Here is a 24829-nt window from a genome sequence, read left to right on the forward strand (position 1 = left end):
TTGGAGACATGAGAGTTTCACTCCAGTTTAATATATTAGAAATACATATTTATATATTATGCCTGTAACTGATGGAAGCAAATTTCTTCTATAGACCTCAAAGATTTTCACCAATATTCTTATATTACAATTCCTCTGAAAACCCTACTTAAAGGAAGTTACTCCCTCTACCTATAATTTAGGGATAGTTGTATAAAGAAGAAAAAAAATGAGGAAACTAAGTAACAGTGTCAGCACCCTTTGACATCAGATTTAGGTTTTAATTAACATATATCTTCTCTTAAAAATGTTTACAGTATGTCAGTAAAGTACACATATTAACATAATTGTGTAGTTAAGACTCCTTCCAAGTATTCCAGTGCCTTAGGGTGGATTTCAGGTATGTGCTCAAAACATAACAAAAGACGACAAAACTCTGGGGATCTCTATTGAAAATTCTTGGAAAGAACAGTTCAACACTAAACAGCACGTAGAGTTGAGTCAACTATTAAAAACTCGAGTCTACTAAGTAAAATGGTAATTTCAGAAAATTAGGTTTACTGCTTTTACTGTATTGTAAAACAAACTGGTCCAGCAAATTTAAAAAAACTACTTTACAACAGGGACACCTGGGAGAAGCAGCCAGGTTCATAACCAGGTACACAAAGTCCAACTTCCTATCCGTCTTTTTCTTTTACAGTGTATGCCTCAGTCACAACAGAGAACCTAAGCTCAAGTTTCTTTTAAATATCTCAACATATTAGTACTATTTCTCAGGCCATGATTTGTAAGTAGAAACGTGTTTGATTAATGTGCATGAAAGGGTCAAGTTCTTAAAAATTATGCAAACTGCATTATAGGTGCACTAGCTTACATTATTCTTCAGAAGGTGGTTTAAGCGTCTTAGAATTTGACTAAATACCTCACTGAGGAAGGTGCTGAAATACGCAATTTAACAGATGAAAGGAACCTAAAATCACTAAATTCGTCAACACGAAATTTCAAGTGGTAGTGAAAAGTTAAAAATGAATTCAAGTTAAACTTCAGATTCTAGGACTGCCTCTGCAGTCAGGGTTTTCATATTTGCTTTACATATCTATACAGCTGAACCATTAAAAAGGGAAAGTACAAAACTATTGCATATAAGCAGCACCAAATGTATAAGAAAAATAATTAAAAATCAGCAGAAATATCTGTAAACAAAATGCTTTAGACAAAAGCAGAACATGGAAGCCTGAGGTGAAGACAGACTTCCATTCTCAAAAAATCAAGGACTGAGATTCTTCATACAGTTTGTTTCCAAGGTGGAAAAATAAGAGTGTCATGAACACACTTGTTCAAGCCAAACATCTTGATTTACACACCCCTTTCCCCCCTTTGACAAACCAATCTTTAAAAGTCATAGCATTTTTAAAAATTTGAAAAGCAGAATTTGTACCTCATAGTCTGGCCCTCCAAAGTGGGACTTTTTCTTCAGTTCTGTCACAGCATTTTTGTACGCTTCTTCAATTCTTCTCCTTTTCTCTATCTCCTGTGAAACACAACCATTTGATGCAGTGTGAATGAATTGATTGATAATAGTCAACATACCAATAAATGCAATGACCAGTACAGTTTTTTTCCAAGTAACAATTGCAAAGCTGCTGATTTTCTGAGTTTATTTGCATGCATGCATTACATGTGCCCATATACATGCATATACAATACAAAGCTTGGGGAGCTAGCTACCTTGAGGATACCTTCTTTCAGTCATGTGGAAGAAACTAGATCAGCAAGCAAGCAAAAACTGGTATCTAGTTTAAGCATAGCTATTCATGGTTCACTGAGGGTCAGACTTTGTATCTGACTGACAGTTTATATAAACCTCCTTGACACAGATGCTTGGGCAGTGATAACAAGGGGTGAAAAGACTGGTAAAAAGCTAACTTGTTGAATGTCGTGAGATACTAATGAGTCACAGCATGTAAGTTTGTATCTATAATTAGCTGGCATAGGATCAACGTGAATCATTTTGTGAACTCCATGCAGAGACTAACAACTCAACATCATTCTCCCATAATAGGTGTGTGACTATACTAGAGCCACTGATGATGTCTGTATCATTGTATATTTTGAATAAGTAGTAATGCCAGAATCAGATTAAGTCTAATATTTCCTCTGCAAATTCTACATACTGCCAGATATTCTCAGTGAAAAAGCTATAAACACTTCTGAAAATCTTGCAGAATTCAGCTTTAATATGCAAGACATTTCTCTGTCCCCTTTCAGAATCACTTCACGTGGAAGAAAGTTAAGTCTTACGGGTGACAACTGGACACCACACACTACTTCTTGCAGATACGAGTATAATTATACAGCAACCCAATTTGAACTTTAAAGGATCAGTGGAAAACCATTAAGCAATACTGAAAGGCTGAGTTTACAAACTGGGAATTTGGTGGTAGTATTCACTATGGAACACATTTTCCAGTTTCTAAAGAAAAGTTTGAAAAGTAAAGCAACAGTTTTGATGTAAAACAAAGTAGTACAGTTTTCCAAAGGAAAATTCCTAGGAAAAAAAGCAACACTTAGATGAAGATAGTATTGTCTTTATCTGTGAATGTAGGCTTTTCCTTCTGAAACTATCACAAAGAGGCAATAACTGCTAACACGTTTCACAAAATTTTGTACGTTTATCCTTTTTGAAAATAACTGGAGAGTCCTGAAGATGCATAAAGCATGACTTGAGTATAAGTCATTGAGAGAAAGCATAGCAGTTTTACTAGAACACTTGGAATGAAAAACAAAAAAAAACCCCAAAAAACCCAAAACACAACTCCTCCTCCCACTCACCCCAAATCCCCACACCTTTCTGTACTTCAATCTGCAAATCAGTGACAATTCACGTGTCAAAAGACAACTCTCCAAATCTGTCAGCTTCTCTTGGCAACAACATTAAATAAGGCAGAAATTGGGAAACTGTTACTGCACAGCAGAAAAATTACTGGTGTATTAAAACTCTGTAAAATTTAATGAGACACTTAAGTTACAACTGGCAAAGGTGAACAAAATAAGCTACCTAAACATGTTAATCTTAAGGTAAAGTTTTATGTTGAGAAGATAAGTTTGCTCATTAATAACAATTAGTAAGACCAAAGGAAACAAGAACAGAAAAATGTTGCTATAGTCAAGACAACACAAAAAGCATCATCACAAGGATTTTGTTGCAAATAAAACAATGGACCAAATACTAGAGATTAAATCCTTTTCTTGTTTATCCATTTTAAGAAAAGCCTATTTTAAAATACATTCAAGAGGATCATACTGAAAAATAAACTGCACTGGAAAAATAAAAAGTCAAGCTCAAGATCATAACAGCTAAGAGTAAAAGGTTGAAAGCAAAGCTGTAACTACAATTACCTTTAGATAACATTACATGCATTTGTATTAATTTTATTCTGGCCATCTGGCTGTTTTGGTAAGAGAAAGAAAACTAAATATAGAATTCTAAAATTACAATCATTAAGTGCATTATTTTAGCAGCCTCCTTAAAAATTAACAGATGTTTTTATAATAACTTCTTGTTTTCAAAGGTTTAGAAATAGTTTCCAACCTTCAGAATGTAACTTAAAACACTTTCTTTTATTTTAAAAAAAGGGGGGGTTATAGAGAAAGATACTCACTTCATAACACTGTACTCATCTCTAGTCAAACTGTAGTCACCTCCAGATTCAACAAATTCTACTGAACTTGAGCTTTTTTAATATGAGAAATTTTTTAGGACAGCTATAATTTTGAAACATTTGCTTCAAGTGCAGCAGACATAAATCTATCTTGCATCTTTAGGCTAAGCTAGCCCTCTACAAGATGGAGGTTGTATGATTTTGTGAGGTAGCAGGACTCTTACTAATCACCTTTGTGTGTTGCTGTTAAGTAAAAGGCAGTTCTGAAGCTAGTGGAGTGAGGAGGCTGGAGAGGAGAGTGAGCTGGATTACAGTGGCACTTACACTACTTGTAAAACACTCATTGATTTTAGCCACTGACAGATCTTATACTTCCTGTGACAAACCTGCACGGCACAGAGCCAGTTGTGTGAATCTGCTGACACACAAAGGACAAACTTGATGCTGCCCCTCTCAACTCTGCTAGATGGTCTTTTACAGGCACTGGACAATAAGAGTCTAAAGAGCTTATAAGCTCTTATAAGAGCTCTAAAACCCTCCCAGCTAGAACAAACACAAAGAGCTGCTCAATTTAATGTAATTTCCCCCTCTAATCTCTGTTAGAGAAGGTATTCTGAATTTTATCATCTCACAAAATCTACTTCCTTTTCCGAGCAGTTTACACATCTATCCAAGAAAACCAAAAGTACAAAGATTAGCACCATTCTCCTCCCACACGTATTTATCAGATGACAGAGTGATGTTTTTTTGCTGAGGCCCATAGTTATAGAAGATACTCTTACAAAGCCATATTTAACCACTAAAACAACAAGATAAAAGAAAAACAAAAGCAGCTCTACAACTGAAGTGGAATAGCCTTAGCAGAGGTCTGAACACAGTCAACTGCTGTCTTTAAGGGTGTAGGGGTCAAGGCGTTGGTCATGGGGGGACTGCAGGGGTGGCTTCTGTTGGGGGAGGCCAGAGGCTGCCCGTGTCAGACAAGTGGTTCTAGCCAGCTCTGAAACAGACCCACTGCAGCACACAGTTGAGCCCATCCACCATGTGTGCAGCACCTCTCTGAAAATGTATTTAAGAGCAAAAAACACCCCAGGGAGAGAGGAAGGGGGAACGAAAAAGTAAGAAACAGAAGAGATGCCAAGGCCAGAAGAGGAGGAGGATCAGCTCCCAGGCAGAGAACATATCCACACTGCAGCCCATGGAGGACCCCATGCTAGAGCAGAGGGACATTTCCTGAAGGAACTGTGTCCCATGGAGGACCCACACTGCAGTAGATTTTTCCCAGAGGACTGCCGCCCATGGAGAGGACCTGCACTGGAGCAGGTAAAAAGTGTGAGGAGGAAGGAATGGCAGAGATTAAGTGTTTTGGACTGATTGCAACCCCTCCATTCCTCACCCCGCACTGCTTGGCACTAGCAAGCAGCAGGTAGAGGGGCCTGCAGTGAAGGAGTGAAGTTGAGCTTGGGAAGTGGGAGAAGAATGCTGGTTTAGTGTTTGTCTTTTTGTTTCCCATTAACTGGATCTATTCTAAATCAGCAACAAATTGATCTTCCTGAAGTCAAGAATGTTCTGCCATGACAAGAACCAGTAAACAATCTCCCTGTCTTTCTCTTGAACCATGAGCTTTCTCATCCTATTTTTCCCCCTAATCCTGCTGCATGGGTGGTGAGCATCTGGGTGGGCATTTGGCTGTTAGTCAAGGCTAGCCCGCCCCAAGTCTATATTATTTAATTCAATAAAAATCTCCTCTTCCAAAAGGCTAGCAATTAGAAGAATACAAATAAAAAGTAATTATTTTATATTAGAATTAAAAAAGTAATTATTTTATATTAGAATTAAAGTACTTTACCATGAGTGTGCTGTAAACTCCAGAAAATTGTGTTGACAAATATGATTTTAAAAAAGTTGCAACTCCACCAAAGCAGAGCAACTTAAAGCCTCCAAGGTTTTAGAAGCTTTTGCTATTTTGATTTCTAGGAAAATAAGTCCATATAAGCTTGTGACCCCCTTTAAAATGTATTAACTCATGCTGTATGAGGTATCAGTCACATGAGACCCAAAATGAAATTTAGGTTTGAATTTGTTAACCACTTGCAGCTAAAAACAAGTGCCTTAAAGTTAATCCACAGAAGAAGAAAAAAGTGACAAGTAACTAATCTAAGTGAATTCAAATTTTGTATTAACATATTATTCTGTATTAACATATACTAACCTAGGGACAAGAAAAATTCACTTCATCCATGCTCTAAGCAAAGTCTGATCAGCAAGAGTGAACTGTGTTTGCTCAGTCCAGAGAAGAGAAGACTTTTGTGGGGGGCCCTAATAGTAGCCTTCCAATACCTCCAAGAAAGTCATAAAGAAACTGAGCCAGACTCTTCATAGTAGTCTATAGTAGAAGGATGAAAAACAACAGGCAGATACTGGATTAAGAGTTACTCCAACTGGATATAAGAAAAAACTTTTTCACTTTAACAACAGTTGAGCAGCAGAACAGGCTGCCCAGAAAAGCTGTGCAGTCTCCAGCCTTGGAGACTTGAAAACAGACTTGATAAAGCCCTGAGCAACCCAGTCTGATCTCAAACTATTCTTCCTTTAAGCAGGAGATTGGAGAGAGACCTCTTGAGGTTGCAAGTCTAACCTAAATTACCCTATAATCCTATGAACAAGCTCCAAGTCTTGTATCTACTGTAATTCCTCCAACTACTTAGATGAGGTAGTAATAAATGAAATATTGACAGAAGTCGCAATACAGTTAGACAGGGCCAGGCCTTTGACATATGGACAAAGATGACCCAGGAGACAGGGGCAAGGATTCAAACATGGATGTATTTTGTCTGAATGCGTTCATTCTTTGAATCATGTACCACTAAAACATACGGAGTAAGATTTGAAGTGTGATATACACCCCATGGAAACACGTTAAATGAAAAACAAGAGACAGCAACAGCTAGAGGACTGCACAGGACACCAGTCAGTCATGGCAGGATTCTAGAAACCAAAGGCTGAAGTACAACCTAGCCATGCCTCCAGCACATCTCATGAGAGAAGACACTGCTCCTTTTGAGTTGTTATAGTGGTTGAGTAGGCTTAGCATGAACTATCACTGCCATCAGACAGATATTTTAATACCACACACCTAAAAAATTTAACCAATTAGTATAAAACATGACTTAACCTCTTCAATCTCCTAAAGGAAAATGAAATAATTGTATCTTAAAGAGATATTTAAAGTTAGAACTGGTTGTTCTCCTCACTGTTGTCACCATCTCTTATCACATTTAAACATTTCAGAGATTTGCACATCATTTTGCAAGTATGGATAATTAGGTCTTTTAGAAAGGTGCAAGCAATACACTTCTTACTATGGAATACTGTCATGTTCTCTATAGATATAAAAAAATACAGGACTACTATCTGAACAAGGGCTAGGAAAAGAAAGACTATAATGAATAATGTTACTACATCACCAGTCAGGATGAGGCTTTAACATTTTATAGGAGTAATAAGGAAAGCACCTAAAATTAATAAATGCTGTATATAAAAGCAATTACTGGAATAAAAAAGTTAACAACAGCTCATTTGAAATTTCAATTTCAAGCTAAAGAAACATTTTTTTCAACAAAAGTAAAAGGAAAATGATCTTACCTTATCTAGCCTTTTTTGCCAGCTTTCTTCACGTTTTACCATGAGTTCAATACAATGAGAGAGTGTAGCAAGGATTCCAGCAGTAGTTGCCTTGAAAGTTATAGCTTCTCCTTTAAAGTCTATGCCATTAATTCCTTTGGGTATCACATGTGGAAACACTAAAAACAAACATGAATCATTCACTGATAGCTGCCTTAACTCAAACAAGCATTTTACATGTATGCTTTACATTACAACTATTTGAAGAAAATAGACAGGCTAGAAAGTTAATTTAAAAATAAAAATCAAAAGTGCTAATAATTTTCAGCTATCCACAGGATAAGGAAAGAGATTCAAAAGGAGGAACACATCCCTTCAGCTTCATCTTGCTATACTGTATTTCAAGTCTGCTTGTAATGCTGTATTACTCTGCACTCTGCAAATCATGTGGGTGGAGGGAGTGGTAATACTTTGTAACAATAGCAGTTTGACAGCTTGAAGTGGGGCCTAATTAACACAGACCAACCTTAAAACGTATCTGATACAGCACTAAGGAAGGAACAATTTCAAAATGCAATCAAACCCAAAATGTAATATTCAAGGTTGCTTTAAGCAGGTAATTATAGATTTAAAACCCCCAAAGTAAAAAGGTATGATATAAGATAAAAGTATCAAATGTGTTGAATTATCCAAGTACTGTGGGTTTTGCAGTTCCAACAACTACTTCATGCTGTCAACCAAGCCATCTGTTGCTAAGGCTATTTAAACAAGTCATTTAAAATGTGTGACAAAAAAGTACCTATTATATGTCAAACTTATATGTAGGTTGACATAATAACAAATCAAACACTACACATTAATGTCAGAAAATATTACAAAGCAGAAGTAACACTCATGTTGCAGCTGACTGAGCCCAGCAAGTTAAAGTAACTCCTGCTCTGCCACGGGGCAAGCTAATGACTTATCACCCAGTGGGATATCGCTTTTTTCCCTGGTCTGTCAGTTTGTCAACAAGCCACTGTTATGGTTTTAAAAGTACAAATAAATATTTGTGTAAGTTTATCCAATATCTGTCTGCACAGGCAAAGCAGAGCTTTCAAGCAGTTCAGTTCTTGTAGGGAAGAGAAATGCAATTGCTGTTCTCTAACGGTAGAGCACAGTATCTACACTTCGAGAACAGAAAGCAATTGTCACATGGTCTTAAGCAATGGTTTAAGTCTCTAGAGTTTTATACACCCTCCTTTCAGAAGGTATCAAACTATTTTTCAAACAGATGATTACAGACTACACACTACTTCAAATACCTCAATAAGCATATATACTATGGCAGAATACAGCTTATTTTTTGTTTCATGTTAATTAAGAATACTCCCTAAAAGGTCAAGATGTTGGGGCTGGAGAAAAAAGGAAAGTAAGGGAGAAAAATCTGTTTCAGAAACAATAATGAGCAGAGCAGCTCTCCCTCCCCCTAACAGCTGCAGAGAGAACACGGAGGAGGCTGAGACTGAAAGTGGTATAAGCTGGCAAGGAGGCGATGCAGTGGATTCATCGAGAATAATGAAAATTACACAAGAGCTTCACCCATAACACTTCACAACTGAAAAATACAGTTTATACTAATAATTTGTCCTGTTGGTGTAGATTGCTCATGTGCAGGCTTACCAGCACAGCTATAATGCTTATAGACATCATTTCTCTCTCTTAGTTATGCAACATGCTAGACATGCTGAAGAAACTACCACTGGCTGCAACACTATAAAATAATTTCAGAAATCTCTATGGTAGATTGTAAGGGGGATGTAGCAATGCAGCCTCATTTCCTGGAAAAAAGCCAGCTTTTGTTCCTGGATATCTTTAGCTCAGCTACAGCTGAGCTACAGCTCATTACTACTTCCATACAGTTTCAGTCATCATATATTCTAAGTCATTCTTTAATGACTAGTCTCAAAGCAGCAGTGATACATGCAGAGCTTGCAGTTTTAAAGTCAGTGTCCATAGTTCCTTTCAGCCATTATAATTCTGGGCAAAAATGAGCTTGTTGCAGAAAGATGCAACACCTGTTTCTTTGAAGAGATTGTCACTCAAGAGATTCCTTATGACAGATGGGAGTATTTTGATTCATTCCTAATCACAGGAGACATTTGTCTTCCTGGAACATGTCAGAAGATGACCTCAAGCCTTATTTCAGTAACAGTTGACCCTCAGCACATTAGAATTATTTGTCAGGAGATTTTCTATTTGGACAGCCTGAACATCTTTGCTATTCCTTTTTTACACTTTTTTTTTCATGTAAGCTACAGACTGAGTGTTTCAAAATGAAATCTGGCATCAGGAGATCTATAAGGTTCAAGGCAAAGGCTAACAGGACAGTGTTCTTACCATTGCAACCGCTCTTCTAGCTTGGTGATGAAACTGCGTGCAGCCAACTGAAAAAAGCAGCACGATTTTTCTCCTACTTTAACTTCAACATCTTCCAAGTGGTTCCTTTTTAATTCTCCTGTCTTTTAAGCATTTTGCTTTATTTCTGATTTGCTTTCTCTTGCCTTTCATATAAAAGATTCTTCATACCGTGCTTTAACCTTCAATAGCTCTTTAGCCCTTTTCTCCTACACCTCTGTGTCAGTTAGGATAGGTCAGTTTTCCCTCCTTGTTCCTAAGATTCTGTTTGTAACACTTTCTCAGATGTCCCAAACATCATGTGTTAGATTAAATCTGTTTTCCAGTGAAACAGAAAATTAAAGACAGTCAGTAGAAAGAAGTTCCTTTATCTTTTCCATTTTATGCCACCTTAACATCTTATGTCACTAAACTAATTCTAAGTTAAAAAGAAATGGTCAGGTGCATGACCCGTTTATTGATACCTACTGTTGCTGATCTGTGGATAACAGTAGGACCAATACAATTAGTTTTGCTCTAACAACCACCCCATTATTTCAGCAATACATTGGTGAATATTCTTCCTCCATTCAAAACACAAAAATCTAGCAGAAGTCCCACTGTGGTTTACATCAAAATTCTCTCCTTCAGCCTCTGTACCATTTCTGTCTTTAGAGTTCCAGTACAAAAACACCTTCTGTCTTCAAAGAGGTTCCTTAAGTAGGTTTCACCTGCTCTTCCTATTCTTACGTAATTTAAATCCAAATACGCTCATTTTCCTGAGCGGATGGATGGGAACACTTCCTGATCAAGATTCTACATTCTTAGAATATAAGATCCCAATGGGTAAATATGCATCAGCCAGACTCTCCCTTGGTGTTTTATACAAATGGTCATTGTTTCAGTTACCATATTTTTTAATTGGAAAGTGACCAATAAATTTAAATACCTTCATAGTACTCTTCCTAGCTCTTCACTCAAAGATCCTAGAGAACACAGAAAAGAAAAAGCCTCCCTATCCAAAACGTCTTCTTGAGAGTAGTACACAAATCTCTATAGTCATGTTAACTTTCTCCTCCCACCCAGGGAAGGTGCAGAAGGGAACAAATTTCAAAAGACCATGTGAATATGGTCCCTTAAGTCAGTCTTAAATATAATGATTTGAGCATTAGATTGGTGCATTAGTGGTTTGAACAGTAGGCTCAAACACTTCTTATCATAGTAGGCTAAATAAGAGGTTGAACCCATGCTTCTCATTTCCTGGAGCACTGACTGCAGAACAGCCCCAGAATAAACAGGCAACCACTTCTCAGCTACAGTTAAAAAGATTGTTCCAGTCCTTCCAGGACTGGATAGAGACTTCAAGAAGGGAACCTGAAATTTGAGAAACCAAAGAGTCTTAACAGCTGCTCTGAGGCTAAGCTTTAGAAAAGGTTGAAGTTGAAGATAAATCTTTCATTATCAGTTAGTCTGAGTAGTTTTCTGCCCAATACATGGGCATGGCTGTCTCAACCCGAGACATCTACTTCCCCCACTGGCGTCACTTATGACTTATGATTCCACTTTAGGGAAGAGATTCTAATTTTTCATTTCTAATCAAGCTTTGCAGCACTCAGCTACTAAATATTTAATGGATCTAGCCCTTAGAAATCAAACTGAGGCACAGAAATCTAAAATGGAGATACAGCTTTTCATAGAAATAATTGATGGAAAGTAAATTTAATAGAATCAGGAATCATAACAACTGGAATTAGAAGTTCTGCAAAAAGCAAGGGGTTGCAGAAATTATTTTCTGTAGTGAGCTACTGTGAGTTTATATACAGGTACCCATAATACATAGCAATTTCTTAGCATGTAAGTTTCCAAAGACTTGATACAGAACTTTTTACAACAGGAATATGGATATCACTTCAAATTCCTGTTAAACAGGTGATAAAAAAAATGAAGTCACTTACTTTGCATTTAAATATTCTAAGATGACCTTCCTAATGACATTCCCCATATTGTATGTGTATATATAGCAGATACACCAGAAAAATGCAGATATAAAGAAATGTTCTAAAGGTAAATTAAGCTGAAACGCCTACATGATCCTACAAAAATTAAGTTTGACAAAGACATCTCTTTCAAAATGAATCATGCAGTAAAATTAAATTCTCACTTAACATTTTTTAAAGAAGGCTTTTTCAGTTTTCTGAAATTTGTTCTGACTTGAGTCCCCCCCCAAATGTACTTTTATGGACACAATAGGGTTAGTGGAACTGTGCACTTGTTTACAGGTGAGTGTTGCAAGCTTGCTGATCTTTGGTGATAAGAGGCAAGAAAGATCTATTCAAAACTTCATTTATATGCTACTTAACCTCTGAAATCAGCGTTACGATTAATCCTCAAGCAGAGCAAGCACTTCATATAATTGAAAAAATCTACTCATGACGAATTCTGGAAGTATACTGAAAGCTCCTTCCATTTCCTTTCCTCTTTCCTCGTAACAGTTTTCCTATACTCTAGAGAGAGCACTTAAGTACAGCAACATGTAACACATGGGGACAATAGCCAATTAAAAACAAAACAGAAGACACAGAAAAGGCTTATTTTGCTCATATATTTTCCAGGTTCTTGATGAAAGTGTTTACATTTTTAAAAACACTTTTGGTGAGTACTTTGGGAGATTCCATCAGATTTGAAACTGGAGGTAGTGCAACTTCAAAGTTTTGTGAACCAAAGTCTAAGAAATACCTTAGGACTAACCGAATTGTCAACATCTAGAGAATGTAAACACTAAAATATTTCAGTCAGGAAACAAGAGAAAGTCTAAGAAGAGTGCAAATACATTTTAAATGCATACACAACTTCTGCCAGGCCAGAAGTATCAGATTTCTAGAACAGCAAGACTTGCATGAGTTCTTCACATTTACTGCATGGATGCAGCGAGTACAATAACTAGATCATTTAAGATAAGAATAAAAATCAGAATTCTGTTCATCATAACAATGGAAAATACAGTAAAGTGCTAAAATTATGATGAGTGAGAATCAGTAACAGTGTTGACTTAACCATCACGTAGCCACAGAACGTGGAAAAACCATACTGGGATATACCTAACTGGAAAAGCATTGTGCTCTACCACACTCCTAAAGCAGGTAACACTTGCAAGAAAAACTGCAATTACCTGTTACAAATGTCAGTTCCCAATATCTGAACGATGCAGCTGTTTCCACAGAATGTTGTAGTGAAAATGGCTTTGGACACAGAATACGAAATTCCAGCTTGACAAGCTTGCATTAATATTTGTGTGAATTAAGAATAACTCAGAGAACCATGAAAAGCAGCTAACGAATGATAACATCAATAAGAACTTCCTGTCACATACATCTAAATAACTATTCTTGCCATTTTCTGCTTAGAAAAGAGCATAAATACCCATCTTGTATCAGGCGTATCATCACACCATTTACATGAGTTTTCAGTGAAAAAGTTGGGACACACTTACATTTTTCCTTACTGCTGTTACTGTTATGTAAAAAATCCCCATCAGAACGCATTGTAGGGAAATCATCTTCATCATCTTCTACCACTAAATTTGGGAGAGAGTGTGTTATGGGAGTGAGAAAGCTTTTCCAACTCTTTAATGTGCAAGAAAGAATTAAGAGCATCTTCACGGCTAAGCAGCATTTAAGATTTTTTCCTATAACAACAGTCATGAACCACCCCCCTCCTCTCCCCTTTTTTTTTTGACCCAAGACCACTATCAACATTACTGTCAGAAAACATCAGGAGACTAACATTTGCTCAGTGTTGAAGTTTACCACTCGATTCTATGGTAAGAACAACATTATTTTGGTGTTACAACTGGATAAGCAGGGAGCCACAATTCAGCAACTATCTACTCTTCCACACTAGAAAGTTCGCAAAGAAGCAGAATTGTACTTATCTACTGTTTTCTTACTACCAGAAGTTTCAGGCTGCCAGAACAAACCCAGAGATTAATATAAATGCCTCAGGAGAGTGCATGGATACAACAACAAGCTGTGCTCTGAGAAGAGCAATACAGAGATTTCTAGACATCCACACCTGAGTCTACCAGGGCCTCAAGTGTGCACTCAGTGCTCTAGTTCCAGCCAATACATCTCAGGAGCATTCATTATGGCAGCACCTTTGCCTTTTTTAAAGAAGGTATTGTTTCTATCAAAACTAATATCCTATTGGTTTTTCAAACTAAAAAGTAAGAGAGACAGCGATAAACTAACTTGAATTCATCTTATGAAGGTAAACAATTATTGTTCTATAACTTCAAAAGCTTACAAGAGGATTTCTTTTATACAGTTGATAGCTACAGGTTAATATTAAGTTAAGCAGATTTTTATGGGAATCTGACTCCTTAAGTGAAAATAGTTAACACTGTTTATGCAGAAATATCTATGACTGACCCCTATACTAAAGAGTAAATTTAAGATATGTATTTTATTTATATGGCATCATGCTATAGTAACTATTTCAAGGGCTATTACTGTGTAAAAAGCTAAATTCTATGGAGAGAAGAGTTTTCAGTTACAGTTTTACCTTTATCCCTCTGGAGTTCATCTTTGGAAACTGCATCTGCGCAGGCGTCAAAGTATTTCTGTAAAGTATCAACTTGTCTACACAAGATATCTCTAAAGGTTTCCATTTCTGCAAGCTTCTCACGTAAGCTATGGCCCTTCTGAAAATACAAGAGAAAAAAGCTTGAAATGCTTCTACATACTCAGCAATAGTTCAATGCATAAATAAAAAAAATTTGATTTCTGCAGCTCTGAAGAACAAATTCAGGTACACTAAGTACCTTTTAGATATCAGCAGCTATGAAACACTGTTAAGGTTAGAAGAATGTAAGAAACTGTATACAAGTGTTCCTTACTCATTTTGTCCACTGGTCTCAATTTTTCCTCTTGATTGCATCTGCTACTTTAGAGCATTCAACAAAAACTTATTAAAAATGCGATCTTGCATGCTACAAACTTTATGCTTATTTGCCTGAAAACAGTCAGCTCTAGTTTAAGATCTTTGTTCCAACCTTTACTCCCCTTTCTTGTGTTGCTCCGCTTCTGCTCTCCCACACGTACAGCCCACCCAAGTTCGTATGTTAAATATTTATATGCATCAGACAAGGAAAGCCATCATTTGTCAGTCAGTATTAATCAAATCTATAAATTAAGTCATAGAATCAGGATTCCTTTCCATTTAGAGGCCCTGATATTCTGAGGAGTAAACTAGGGAGGGTTAATAAATGCCTCCACAGGTTTAATTTTCTTGCCATTGGAAGATGGCACCACAGTTTAAAAGGGACAACTGCACAGAGGCTCGAGAGAGCGTCCCGTATGATCTGTTCGTTATCATACAATGAATTACTAACATTTACAGTAAATCAAATATTTTGTATTTTTTCTATAATTGTGTGAATGAGTCTTCACTTAAGTTATTTCTTTTCCAGTTGCACATGTCATTTACACACCAATACTAAGAAAACTTTATTCACTAACCTTGAACGAAGAGGTGGATGTTGCAGAGTATCCACTTGCTCCAGAAACAAGAGACACCATGGAGCCATGACGTCGTAAACTTGACTCTGATCCATAGCCAGATTCAGTCTAAAAAACAAACCACACACAAAACTAGAGTGCTGAGACTTTTAATAAAAAAGAAATCATGAAAGCAAGATTAATGTAATTTCCTCTGAAACCAGTCCATTTGTTTCTTGTCAGGAAGCAGCAGGGGCTTCAATCAAATTGTACCTGCATATTTAAGATGTTGATGCAGCATCTGTAAAGTTATTATGAATCTATTTTTTGTTATCATAATGATCTGTAAAAAATTAGTTATCTATGACTTATTATGTGCCCCCAAAAGAACAAGGCAACATATATTTAAGGGTTCAAAAAAGGGACAATGTTCCATTATTTTGGTTTATGTAATCTCTACCAAGCAATTTTCAGACAGCATTCAAAAACCTACAGCACTCTACAAGTAATCAGGGGATTAACATGGTTCAGTTTGAAGACAATCAGCCTCAGTCAATCCTTCCAATCATTCAAATAGTGCCATTTTATTTTTAAAAGCAACAAAATAGAGATCACAGAAAACCAGACAATTACTGCTATCAAGGGTTTGAGATTTTTTTTTGCTTGTTCCAGGATTCTTTAGCAAAATTCTTTATACTAGACTGAAATTATTTTTTACAAAGAACAAAAGTCTACATAAAACAAGGTGAGATACTAAAAGCAAGAGGGAGAAGACAATAATAGTAACTGATTAAATAATGAAAAAAAATCTCTTGATTAATGTAAGATTAAAAAGATCTATAAATATCAAGTTTGACAAATTTGCTCACAAATCAAACAGAAGCAGATACTGAGGAACTGGAAGAAAAATATTTCCCTAAAGGTTAATGTAAATGGCCTGTGCATGGCAAAGGAGAATAAAAACCCTGAAAGAGAATGTAAGAAATAAACAGACGGTTCAGAGTAATACTTGAAATACTGTTAACAGATTAGTTTGATTAAGTAGACAGTGACAACATTGTGAAGGACTTTTGACAGAAATAAGAAATTCTGCAGTAGCATAGAAATTCAGATGGGGCAGAGAGAAGGGGAGACAAGTCACACAGAACAAACAAGAAGCAATGATGAAATTCTAGCTGTTGTACTTTTTATGGAAAAATTGGAAACTGCATAGGCTTTGGGAAGGCAGGAGAGTACTGATAAATTAAGATGCAAATGAAGAGTATTAAAAGCAAGGAGAAAGGACAAAAAGTTGTTTGAAGTGTTAGTTAAAACAGGAGCATTTGGAAAATACTGCAGTGTATGGGACAAAGTATGTATGTTTGGGTTACAAAGGAGCAGTGGCAGAGAAACACAGTTCTAGAGAAATGAAGGTATGACAAAAGAAGAACGTGAGTCTCAGAGTTGTCAACGTAATTCCTGAATGAACATGACTGAATGAGATTATCCAGTAAAACCAAGCGAGGAGCCAAGAGTCAATTTCTATCTGGGCCATTTAAAGAATGACATGGAAGACAAGAAAGCATTGAGGCAACAGAAGAGAAACAGGATGAGTATCAAAAGTAGAAGTGGAGTTGAAAAATGAATATGACCAAGAAATGCAAGTGTAGTTAGAAAAAGGTACTCCGAAAGTCTCGGTGGAAGAAGGCTAAGTGATCATCAACTTAAAATAAACAAAAAAGGGCATTTGTAAATTAAAAAGATTTAATAAGGCACATCTTAAGTTCATTGCTTCATTTACCAAAAAGTCAGAAATACTGCAACTTATCTGAACTAGCAGAAACAGAAGTTTATGTTTAATGACAGCTTAGAGTGAAATGATAGAACACAAGACAGTTTCCTTACTAAGTCATACTATAAGGATGTATTAATCATTTAGTAATTTCTGCTATAAATCATGCATTTAAAGCTATTTTATACTGAGCAAGAGTCCTAGAAAAACAGCTACATAAATGTAGCAACCAAAGTGCTAAAAGCTCCTTTTTTTAAGAATTAGTCCTACTATTTGTTTTAAATCTTGGCTTTAAAATATCTATTGGAATAGGCTTTTTGTTAAAAACATTCACATTGGATACATGGGGCTTTTTTAGAATATCAGTTCAAGTGTTAAGCAGTATACCTGGCTTGGTAATGCATTTGGTATATTGGACCACATTTTGAACTGCAATGCAATTCAGTGCAAAGAGTATAACTTAATTCACTGGGCTGTAATTTTAACTATAGTGGAAATCAAATAATGACGCTTTGGTTAGGTTTTTTGCAAATACTCAAGTAAGGGCTTTTGGCTCTTTTTATGGACTTTAAGTCCTCCAAAGGCTTGACAAGTGAAAACGAAGTAGGTAAGGAAATAAAAGGATTTTTAAAAGGACAAGTAAGAGTTTCAGGCATACAATTATTTCACTTCAGAAGTGTTTAATGGGCGTAAACCTCAAAAGAGCATTTTATGTCACACAACACTGAAGCATTAAATATTTCTTTAAGATTTCCTCTAAATGCAAATCTAAAAAAAACTTCACTATTTTACTGGTAACTTCAGTGTTTATTTAATCATATGCTACAAATATTAAGATGACTGAATGTGCTTTTACTACAGTCAGTTTGACAGTGGGGACTCACTATTTTCTCTGTAAGTTGTACACACTAGAAAGAAGGTAAAATTTCATTTCAATAGGATACGATCTAATGAACAGATCAATTTTTAAATGTAGCCAAAATATCCATTGCATTGAGGTCAGAGCATTTTAACTAAGGACAGCAAATGTCTTCTGATTGCTTTCTCCTTTAAGTGAGAAAGACACACCCATGCAAAACCTGGATTTAAGCTTAGGAAGTGAATTTCTGAATTTCTCTATTTGAAGATTTAATCAAAGTCACACCTTAGTAGTACTACTCTAGAACTTACAAGAATAGATGTAATCTTAGAAGTAGAAAATCTGGCGACTTATATTCTACATTTGAATTAAATCCTTTTCTTCCAATTTTACCCATACAGTCAATGCTCAGTTAATATAGTTCACAAAATAAAAGCCGAGAGTGAAAGAAAAAAAACTTCTTTCCATATCAATATGTAAGCTTGATTTTTTTTTTTAAGGTGGCTTTTCAGCAGTATATTTATTTGAATGTCATTTATGCTTGTGACTAATAATTCCACTAAACAGTTTATCCACGTTTCAGAATTGTATACAAGACAGCATATACAGCTATCAGCTGTATACAGCTATTGGCTTGCAAACCCTACCAATAAAAAGGTACTACGTAAAAAGCATTTAGGCAGTTTTACCTATTTGCAACCAAGGAGCAAATTCAGCAGACGGAACAGCAGACAACATGAATCCAAAGCATGTGCATTTATAGACCATGTTCACAAAACTGTCTCAGACAATTATGTTTTAATAGCCAAGGGGAAAAAGTGAAAATTACATCAAGAATACTTATTTGTTAGAAGAAACAGAAAATAAGGATTCCTTTATAACTGATGCACAGACAAGCCATCCAGCTCACAGCAGACACATGCAAGCAGCTTAACACAAACAATGAAAGCATGCATCATGCAAAGCCCCACCATTCTACTACCGCAACATCTAAACGAGAGCAGGTCACTGCCGCATTTATGTCTTGCAAAGCAGATCATCATTAACTATTCACTGCAGAAATACTCAATTACATTGAGAAGAGGAATGTTGACAGAAGCTTCTTCTGCTTACACAATTTTTAATTTCCAAAGATAAAAATTGGAAAAGCAGGTAGAGTCCATATGATAGAAGCTAACAGTCTCTGCTTGAAAACAAAATAACTTGCGGAAGTTGTATCAATTCATACCATCAAGCACTAATGCTACATTACCATGCTTTGTATATAGATGCAGTTCTTTGAAATTCCATGCATACATCATAGCTTCAAAGCTACACTAAAATTGGCATTTGTTAGTAAATTGCAACACCTTCAGCCTTCTAAGGCAGTGCACAAAATCCATTAATCCTTTCGTTATGATAGACGAGATGAAAGAGCCACATGATCCAAAGCTTCATGTGATTCTTTACTGGAGCAGGTGCCAGTATCAGCAACAAGGCAGTACGTCAGAAAAGCTGCTTTCAGTAAAATAGCTAAGTATTCGCAGAATCACATTGCAGACCTCCATTATGGCTCACACTGATCTGCCAGTTAAGGATTTCCTGAAGTGGGTCAGTAATACTCTCGAGCAAAGCACAGACTCATGGGAAAGCTCCCCCACTTAAAAAAACCCAATCAAATAAAGCAAATTATTCTCCCATGCCTTCAAGGAATTATTTTGATTATGTCTCAATTTAGCGCCTGTCAAGCACTTTGATGTATGTTCGTCCACCAAGGCAGATATTTTCAGTTAGCATTATAAATTATTTTTTATTTTACATAACACAAGCAGCAGGCAAGCTCCTCCCTCTAAAGGCATACAGCTCACCCTAGGAGGTGATGAAACAGACATTAGGATACAGTGACTCTAATCATGTTCTCTGCAGTATTTGTGAAAAATCCTACTACAACATTCAAGAGATCAAACCACAACATCTTATAAAAAAAAGAAAGCAGAAAAAAGTAAAAACACAAAATGAAAGAGCTGGAAGTTACTATGAAAGACTTGGTGGAGGCCAAGCAGACAAGCTCTGTAAAACATCTATGTTCCAAGGGCAATTTTTAGACTTGCTGCAAATGCTTCAACAGAAGGGTTACTGCTAGGATGAGCCAAGGAAGGGCTACCTAGAGATGGCTGCAGACAATAAGAACACCACAGACACTACAGGTAGGGCAGCCTGGGATGCATTTCTGAGGATTGAAGTTAAAGATACAATTAACATGTGTCTGTAGGTCTGATTTTTCAATTGTTCCATAGCCACTGACAACGGAAATTTAATGTTTCAAGAACCAGGTAGTTATTAGCAGGAAGGCAGAGATGAAAATTTCACAATCCAGGTCACAGCAGCTGGATGATGATTCCCCTGCCTATAGCCCTCCCAAGCACAGTGCAGGAGACTACTTAGAAAGCAAAAAAGCTTCTAACATGACCTTTCTTTGCAACTGCAAAAACAGGTAAAGAAATGTAGACATATTTTTCCTCCAACAGTGATGAATGTTGCAATTCCATAGTAAATAAGCATACTACGTGCACAGGAGGAAAAAAACAGAAATTCTGAGTTGAAAAATAAGTATACTAAGACAACTGAAAAAACAGAAACTATAGCAACATAGCCCTATGATTATTGTAGCTGCTATACTCACTTGTCCAAAATAAGTAACAATTATCTTTTGGGTCTCTGCTTCTCAAACTCCATATACTTTTGGTAAGTCACTATGTGTTGCCTGCAGACAATAAGCCTCCTTAACAGCTGCATAAGCTAGGGTAGTACGTAGGCCGATAAGCCCTGGAACCACATATTGCTTTCTAAAGAGAAGGAAAAGGCCAAGAAGCAGTATCAACACAACTCATTGCAGAGAGAAGAGAATGAAGGTTGATAAAGAGGCAACTAAAGGCAAATGACTGGCCTTTGATAATCTTTATCCACGTAGTTCACACCCATGTTTAATTACATGGATGTGCACTGTTTTCCATGAATTCTCTTAACTGTCAATGTACACAGGAAAACTATTCAGCAAATATTATTCAACATCTTTAAATACTAAGATTCCACAAAAGCTGAATAGGGAGAGGCAGGTGCTCCAAAAGCAGAATGAAGAACAGCCAGGACACTAAGCAGGAGCACACCCAAAAGCCGACAGAGAAGGTGAGCAACAGAACGCCTTTACTGTTCTGCTCCTCAGGCTTGGGAACCACTGTGTCAAAGTGTGGTTTTACAGAATAAAACTCTTCCCTGAGCAAAAGTACCAAAACCCAAGCTGACAATAACTGCATCCCTCTGTATACTGACTTAGTAATAAAACTAAAGCAGCTTGTACTGCTGGGCCATGAGGCTATATGGCAAGACTGGGAGAGGGCTAAATTTGTCCCTCTGTGGGCTGTCAGGAGAGGGACACATAGTATCTGTAGAGCTACACAAGAACTAGAAATCTCCATTCTGCCATTAGACGCTGTCAGGACTGATGTTCTGGCCTCAGCTCTCAATGCACTGAACTAAGTGTCCTTATTTGCTTTAATGCTTTGAAAGCTAGAGGAAACAGTCACAGATTTTAAAGAATTAGTTCATTTAAATACATACTGCTTGATCTCTGTTTAAGGATAGTCCTTGCACAACTGTGCCTTTAAAAATAAGAACAGTTCTGATCCTAACTGAAAGCACTTGCCATATCGTTCTTTTTAATAGTTACACAAAATTACAGAACAGTTAAATTGCATTTAATAGTTGTATTAAATACTATTACGTCATCCTCATGTATAAAGTTCAAAAGGGAGTGTTGCCAGGGATGATGCACAAGTGCTAGCAGGCAGACCAGCCAGGTGGCTGCAGGGAAACCCGCTGCTGGAGCCCGAGAACCAGCTTCCGAGCGCTCCTCCGGGAAGCGCCCACTAGGCAGAGGGAGGGAAAGCCCAGGCCTTGCCGCCGCAGAGCACGCGGCAGTAACCCAGCTCCCACCAACAGTCACGAGGACGGAACTACACGCCGCCTTCACAGCTAACAGGCACTTCGGTAGTATCTTTCCTACCCTTCAAAGTGGCAGGGAAGGAATGACTGCCTCATGCTCCACTTGGTGGTTTGTTGTTTTGGGGTTTTGTTGGTTTTGGTTTTTTTTTTTTTTAACCTATTTATAGTAGCATTATCATCACTTCTGTGTAGAAGTGGAAAAACACATCCACAATCGGTGTTACACTGAAGAATCTTGGGCTAAAGACCATGATCGGATTTCAAAGGAGAGACCACGGTTAAACAGCAAAAGGTTTTTTTTCACCTTTGCGGAAAGTTACTTGTTGCATGTCTGAGCTGGTTTTGGTCTTGCACTTGAGAAGCCTACACTTCGCTTATTCAGAAGAAACATTTTTATATCAAGAAACCCTAGAATTCAAAGTACAGGTGCAGGCACAGTTTTTACTCGCACAGGAAGAAATGTACTACAAAAAGCTTTACAGCAACACAGAACAAATCCATCAGCAGGCTTATCAACTAGCGGAAAAACTATCAAAGCAAATGCTTCTGCAAAAACCACAAAGTTCATTAAATCTCTTGTTAACTGCACTAGGTGAACAGTTATCTTGTCACTGCTACACATGGGAACAGAGTTCTTTCCTCCACTCAATCCTCAGACATTCACTAGCCATCAAAATAGAAATCTCTATTAAATGCTTGGCATACCCCTAAGTATGTGTCGTGGTTTAACCCCAGTCAGAAGCCAAGCACCACACAGCCGCTCCGTCACTCCCTGTCCCCCTCCCCCTGCTCCCGGTGGGATGGGGAGGAGAATCAGGAAAGAAGGCAGAACTCACGGGTTGAGATAAGAACAGTTTAATAACTAAAGTAAAATATAAAAATTAACAATAATAATAAATATAATAATACTAACAATAGTAATGAAAAGGAATATGACAAAAAAAAGGGGGGAAGGAAGAAAAACAACCAGTGATGCACAATGCAATTGCTCACCACCTGCTGACAGATGCCAGAGCCGCGATCCGTGCCTCCCGGCCAACTCCCCCCTCTTTATATACTGGGCATGACGTTCCATGGTATGGAATACCCCTTTGGCTAGTTCAGGTCAGCTGCCCTGGCTATGCTCCCTCCCAGCTTCTTGCACACCTGCTTGCTGGCAGAGCATGGGAAACTGAAAAGTTCTTGGCTTAAGATAAGCGCCACTTAGCAACAACTAAAACAGAGTGTTATCAACAGTATTCTCACACTAAATCCAAAACATAGCACTGTACCAGCTACTAAGAAGAGAGTTAACTCTATCCCAGCCAAAACCAGGACAATATCCACCCCTTATTCTATACCATTTACGTTATGCCCAGATCCCACACTTTGATGATACATTTGATTGATACATTTCCAATTAATCACCATCACTTTTCCTGTCTTTTAATATACACACACAGATATCATTCCCATGGTCTATAGGCCATCTCTATCTAATGTCTGTTGAGTTCATTCAGTCCATGACTTTGGGCTCCATCTGTCATAACAGTCTGTCTGGGCAGGAGGGATGGTGTGAAGTCCGCTCAGTCAGCAGAACAGGATTGGGCTTCGGTGTGGTGTGGTGGGCAGGTGACACTGGGCACAGCATGAGGATGGTGTGTGGTGTCGGATTGTTGCATGCTGAAGTCAGTCATGGTTCCATCACTACTGCACTTTGCTCAGTTTTGTCAAAGTTCATTCTTCATTAATCTAAGTAATTCTTACTGTAATACCATTAATACAGCATATAACAATTATAATAATGATGACATACGGTGGCAAGATTATATAGCAATTAATAGCATACAATTTAATCTACTGGCTGTTCTCACCTAAAGTCAAATCCCCTTGAGGCACACATCGGACTTCCCCATCCTTCTGCGTCACCCACCAAGTGCACCCAGGTCCTTGAGCAAAAGCAATCCCACGAATGGGTTTGCCTTTGCCCGAGGCAGGAGTAACCCAAACTGTTTTTCCTAGCATATTTTTTATATGCACTACAGGAACTTCATCGTCTTCTACAGTAGGTAAAAGTTCTGACTGGGCGGGGCCAGCTCAATTGACAGATCCTCTAGTGTTGACTAACCAGGTGGCCTTTGCTAGATGTGTATCCCAACGTTTGAAGGTCCCACCACCCATTGCTCTCAATGTAGTCTTTAACAATCCATTGTATCGCTCGACTTTCCCAGAGGCTGGTGCATGATAGGGGATGTGATACACCCACTCAATGCCATGCTCTTTGGCCCAGGTGTCTATGAGATTGTTCCGGAAATGAGTCCCATTGTCTGACTCAATTGTTTCTGGGGTTCCATGTCACCATAAGATTTGCTTCTCAAGGCCCAGGATAGTGTTCCGGGCAGTGGCATGGGGCACGGGATATGTTTCCAGCCAGCCAGTGGTTGCTTCCACCATTGTAAGCACATGGCGCTTACCTTGACGGGTTTGTGGGAGTGTGATATAGTCAATCTGCCAGGCCTCTCCATATTTGTATTTCAGCCACCATCCTCCATACCAAAGACGCTTTAACCGCTCGGCTTGCTTAATTGCAGCGCCATGTTTCACATTCATGGATAACCTGTGCGATAGTGTCCATGGTCAGGTCAGCTCAATCACGAGCCCATCTATATGTTGCATCTCTTCCCTGATGGCCTGAGGTGTCATGGGCCCACCGAGCCATGAATAATTCACCCTTATGTTGCCAATCCAGATCTACCTGAGCTACTTCAATCCTAGCAGCCTTGTCTACCTGTTGATTGTTTTGATGTTCTTCAGTGGCCCAGCTCTTAGGTACATGAGCATCTACTTGACATACTTTCACAACCAGGTTCTCTAGCCAGGCAGCAATATCTTGCCACAATGCGGCAGCCCAGATGGGTTTACCTCCACTTTGCCAGTTACTCCGCTTCCATTGCTGCAACCACCCCCACAGGGCATTTGCCACCATCCATGAGTCAGTATAGAGATAAAGTATTGGCCATTTTTCTCGTTCAGCAATGTCTAAAGCCAGCTGGATGGCTTTCACCTCTGCAAACTGACTCGATTCACCTTCTCCTTCTGCAGCTTC

General features: G+C 37.8%; 1 protein-coding gene across 2 annotated transcripts in view; it reads right to left on the reverse strand.

Moving 5' to 3' along the window:
* CERT1 (ceramide transporter 1) overlaps positions 1-24829 on the reverse strand; it is an 86586-nt gene that overhangs the window by 13942 nt on the left and 47815 nt on the right. For both annotated transcript variants that reach the window (XM_050913277.1, XM_050913278.1), the window contains exons 4-8: positions 15155-15262; positions 14199-14337; positions 13129-13212; positions 7284-7441; positions 1418-1510 (exon numbers count right to left, since the gene is read on the reverse strand). In XM_050913277.1, the coding sequence (XP_050769234.1) occupies positions 1418-1510; positions 7284-7441; positions 13129-13212; positions 14199-14337; positions 15155-15262 (582 nt within the window). The remainder of the gene's footprint in view (positions 1-1417; positions 1511-7283; positions 7442-13128; positions 13213-14198; positions 14338-15154; positions 15263-24829) is intronic.

This window comes from Gymnogyps californianus, chromosome Z, assembly GCF_018139145.2.
Source record: "Gymnogyps californianus isolate 813 chromosome Z, ASM1813914v2, whole genome shotgun sequence".
NCBI classification, from domain to species: domain Eukaryota; kingdom Metazoa; phylum Chordata; class Aves; order Accipitriformes; family Cathartidae; genus Gymnogyps; species Gymnogyps californianus.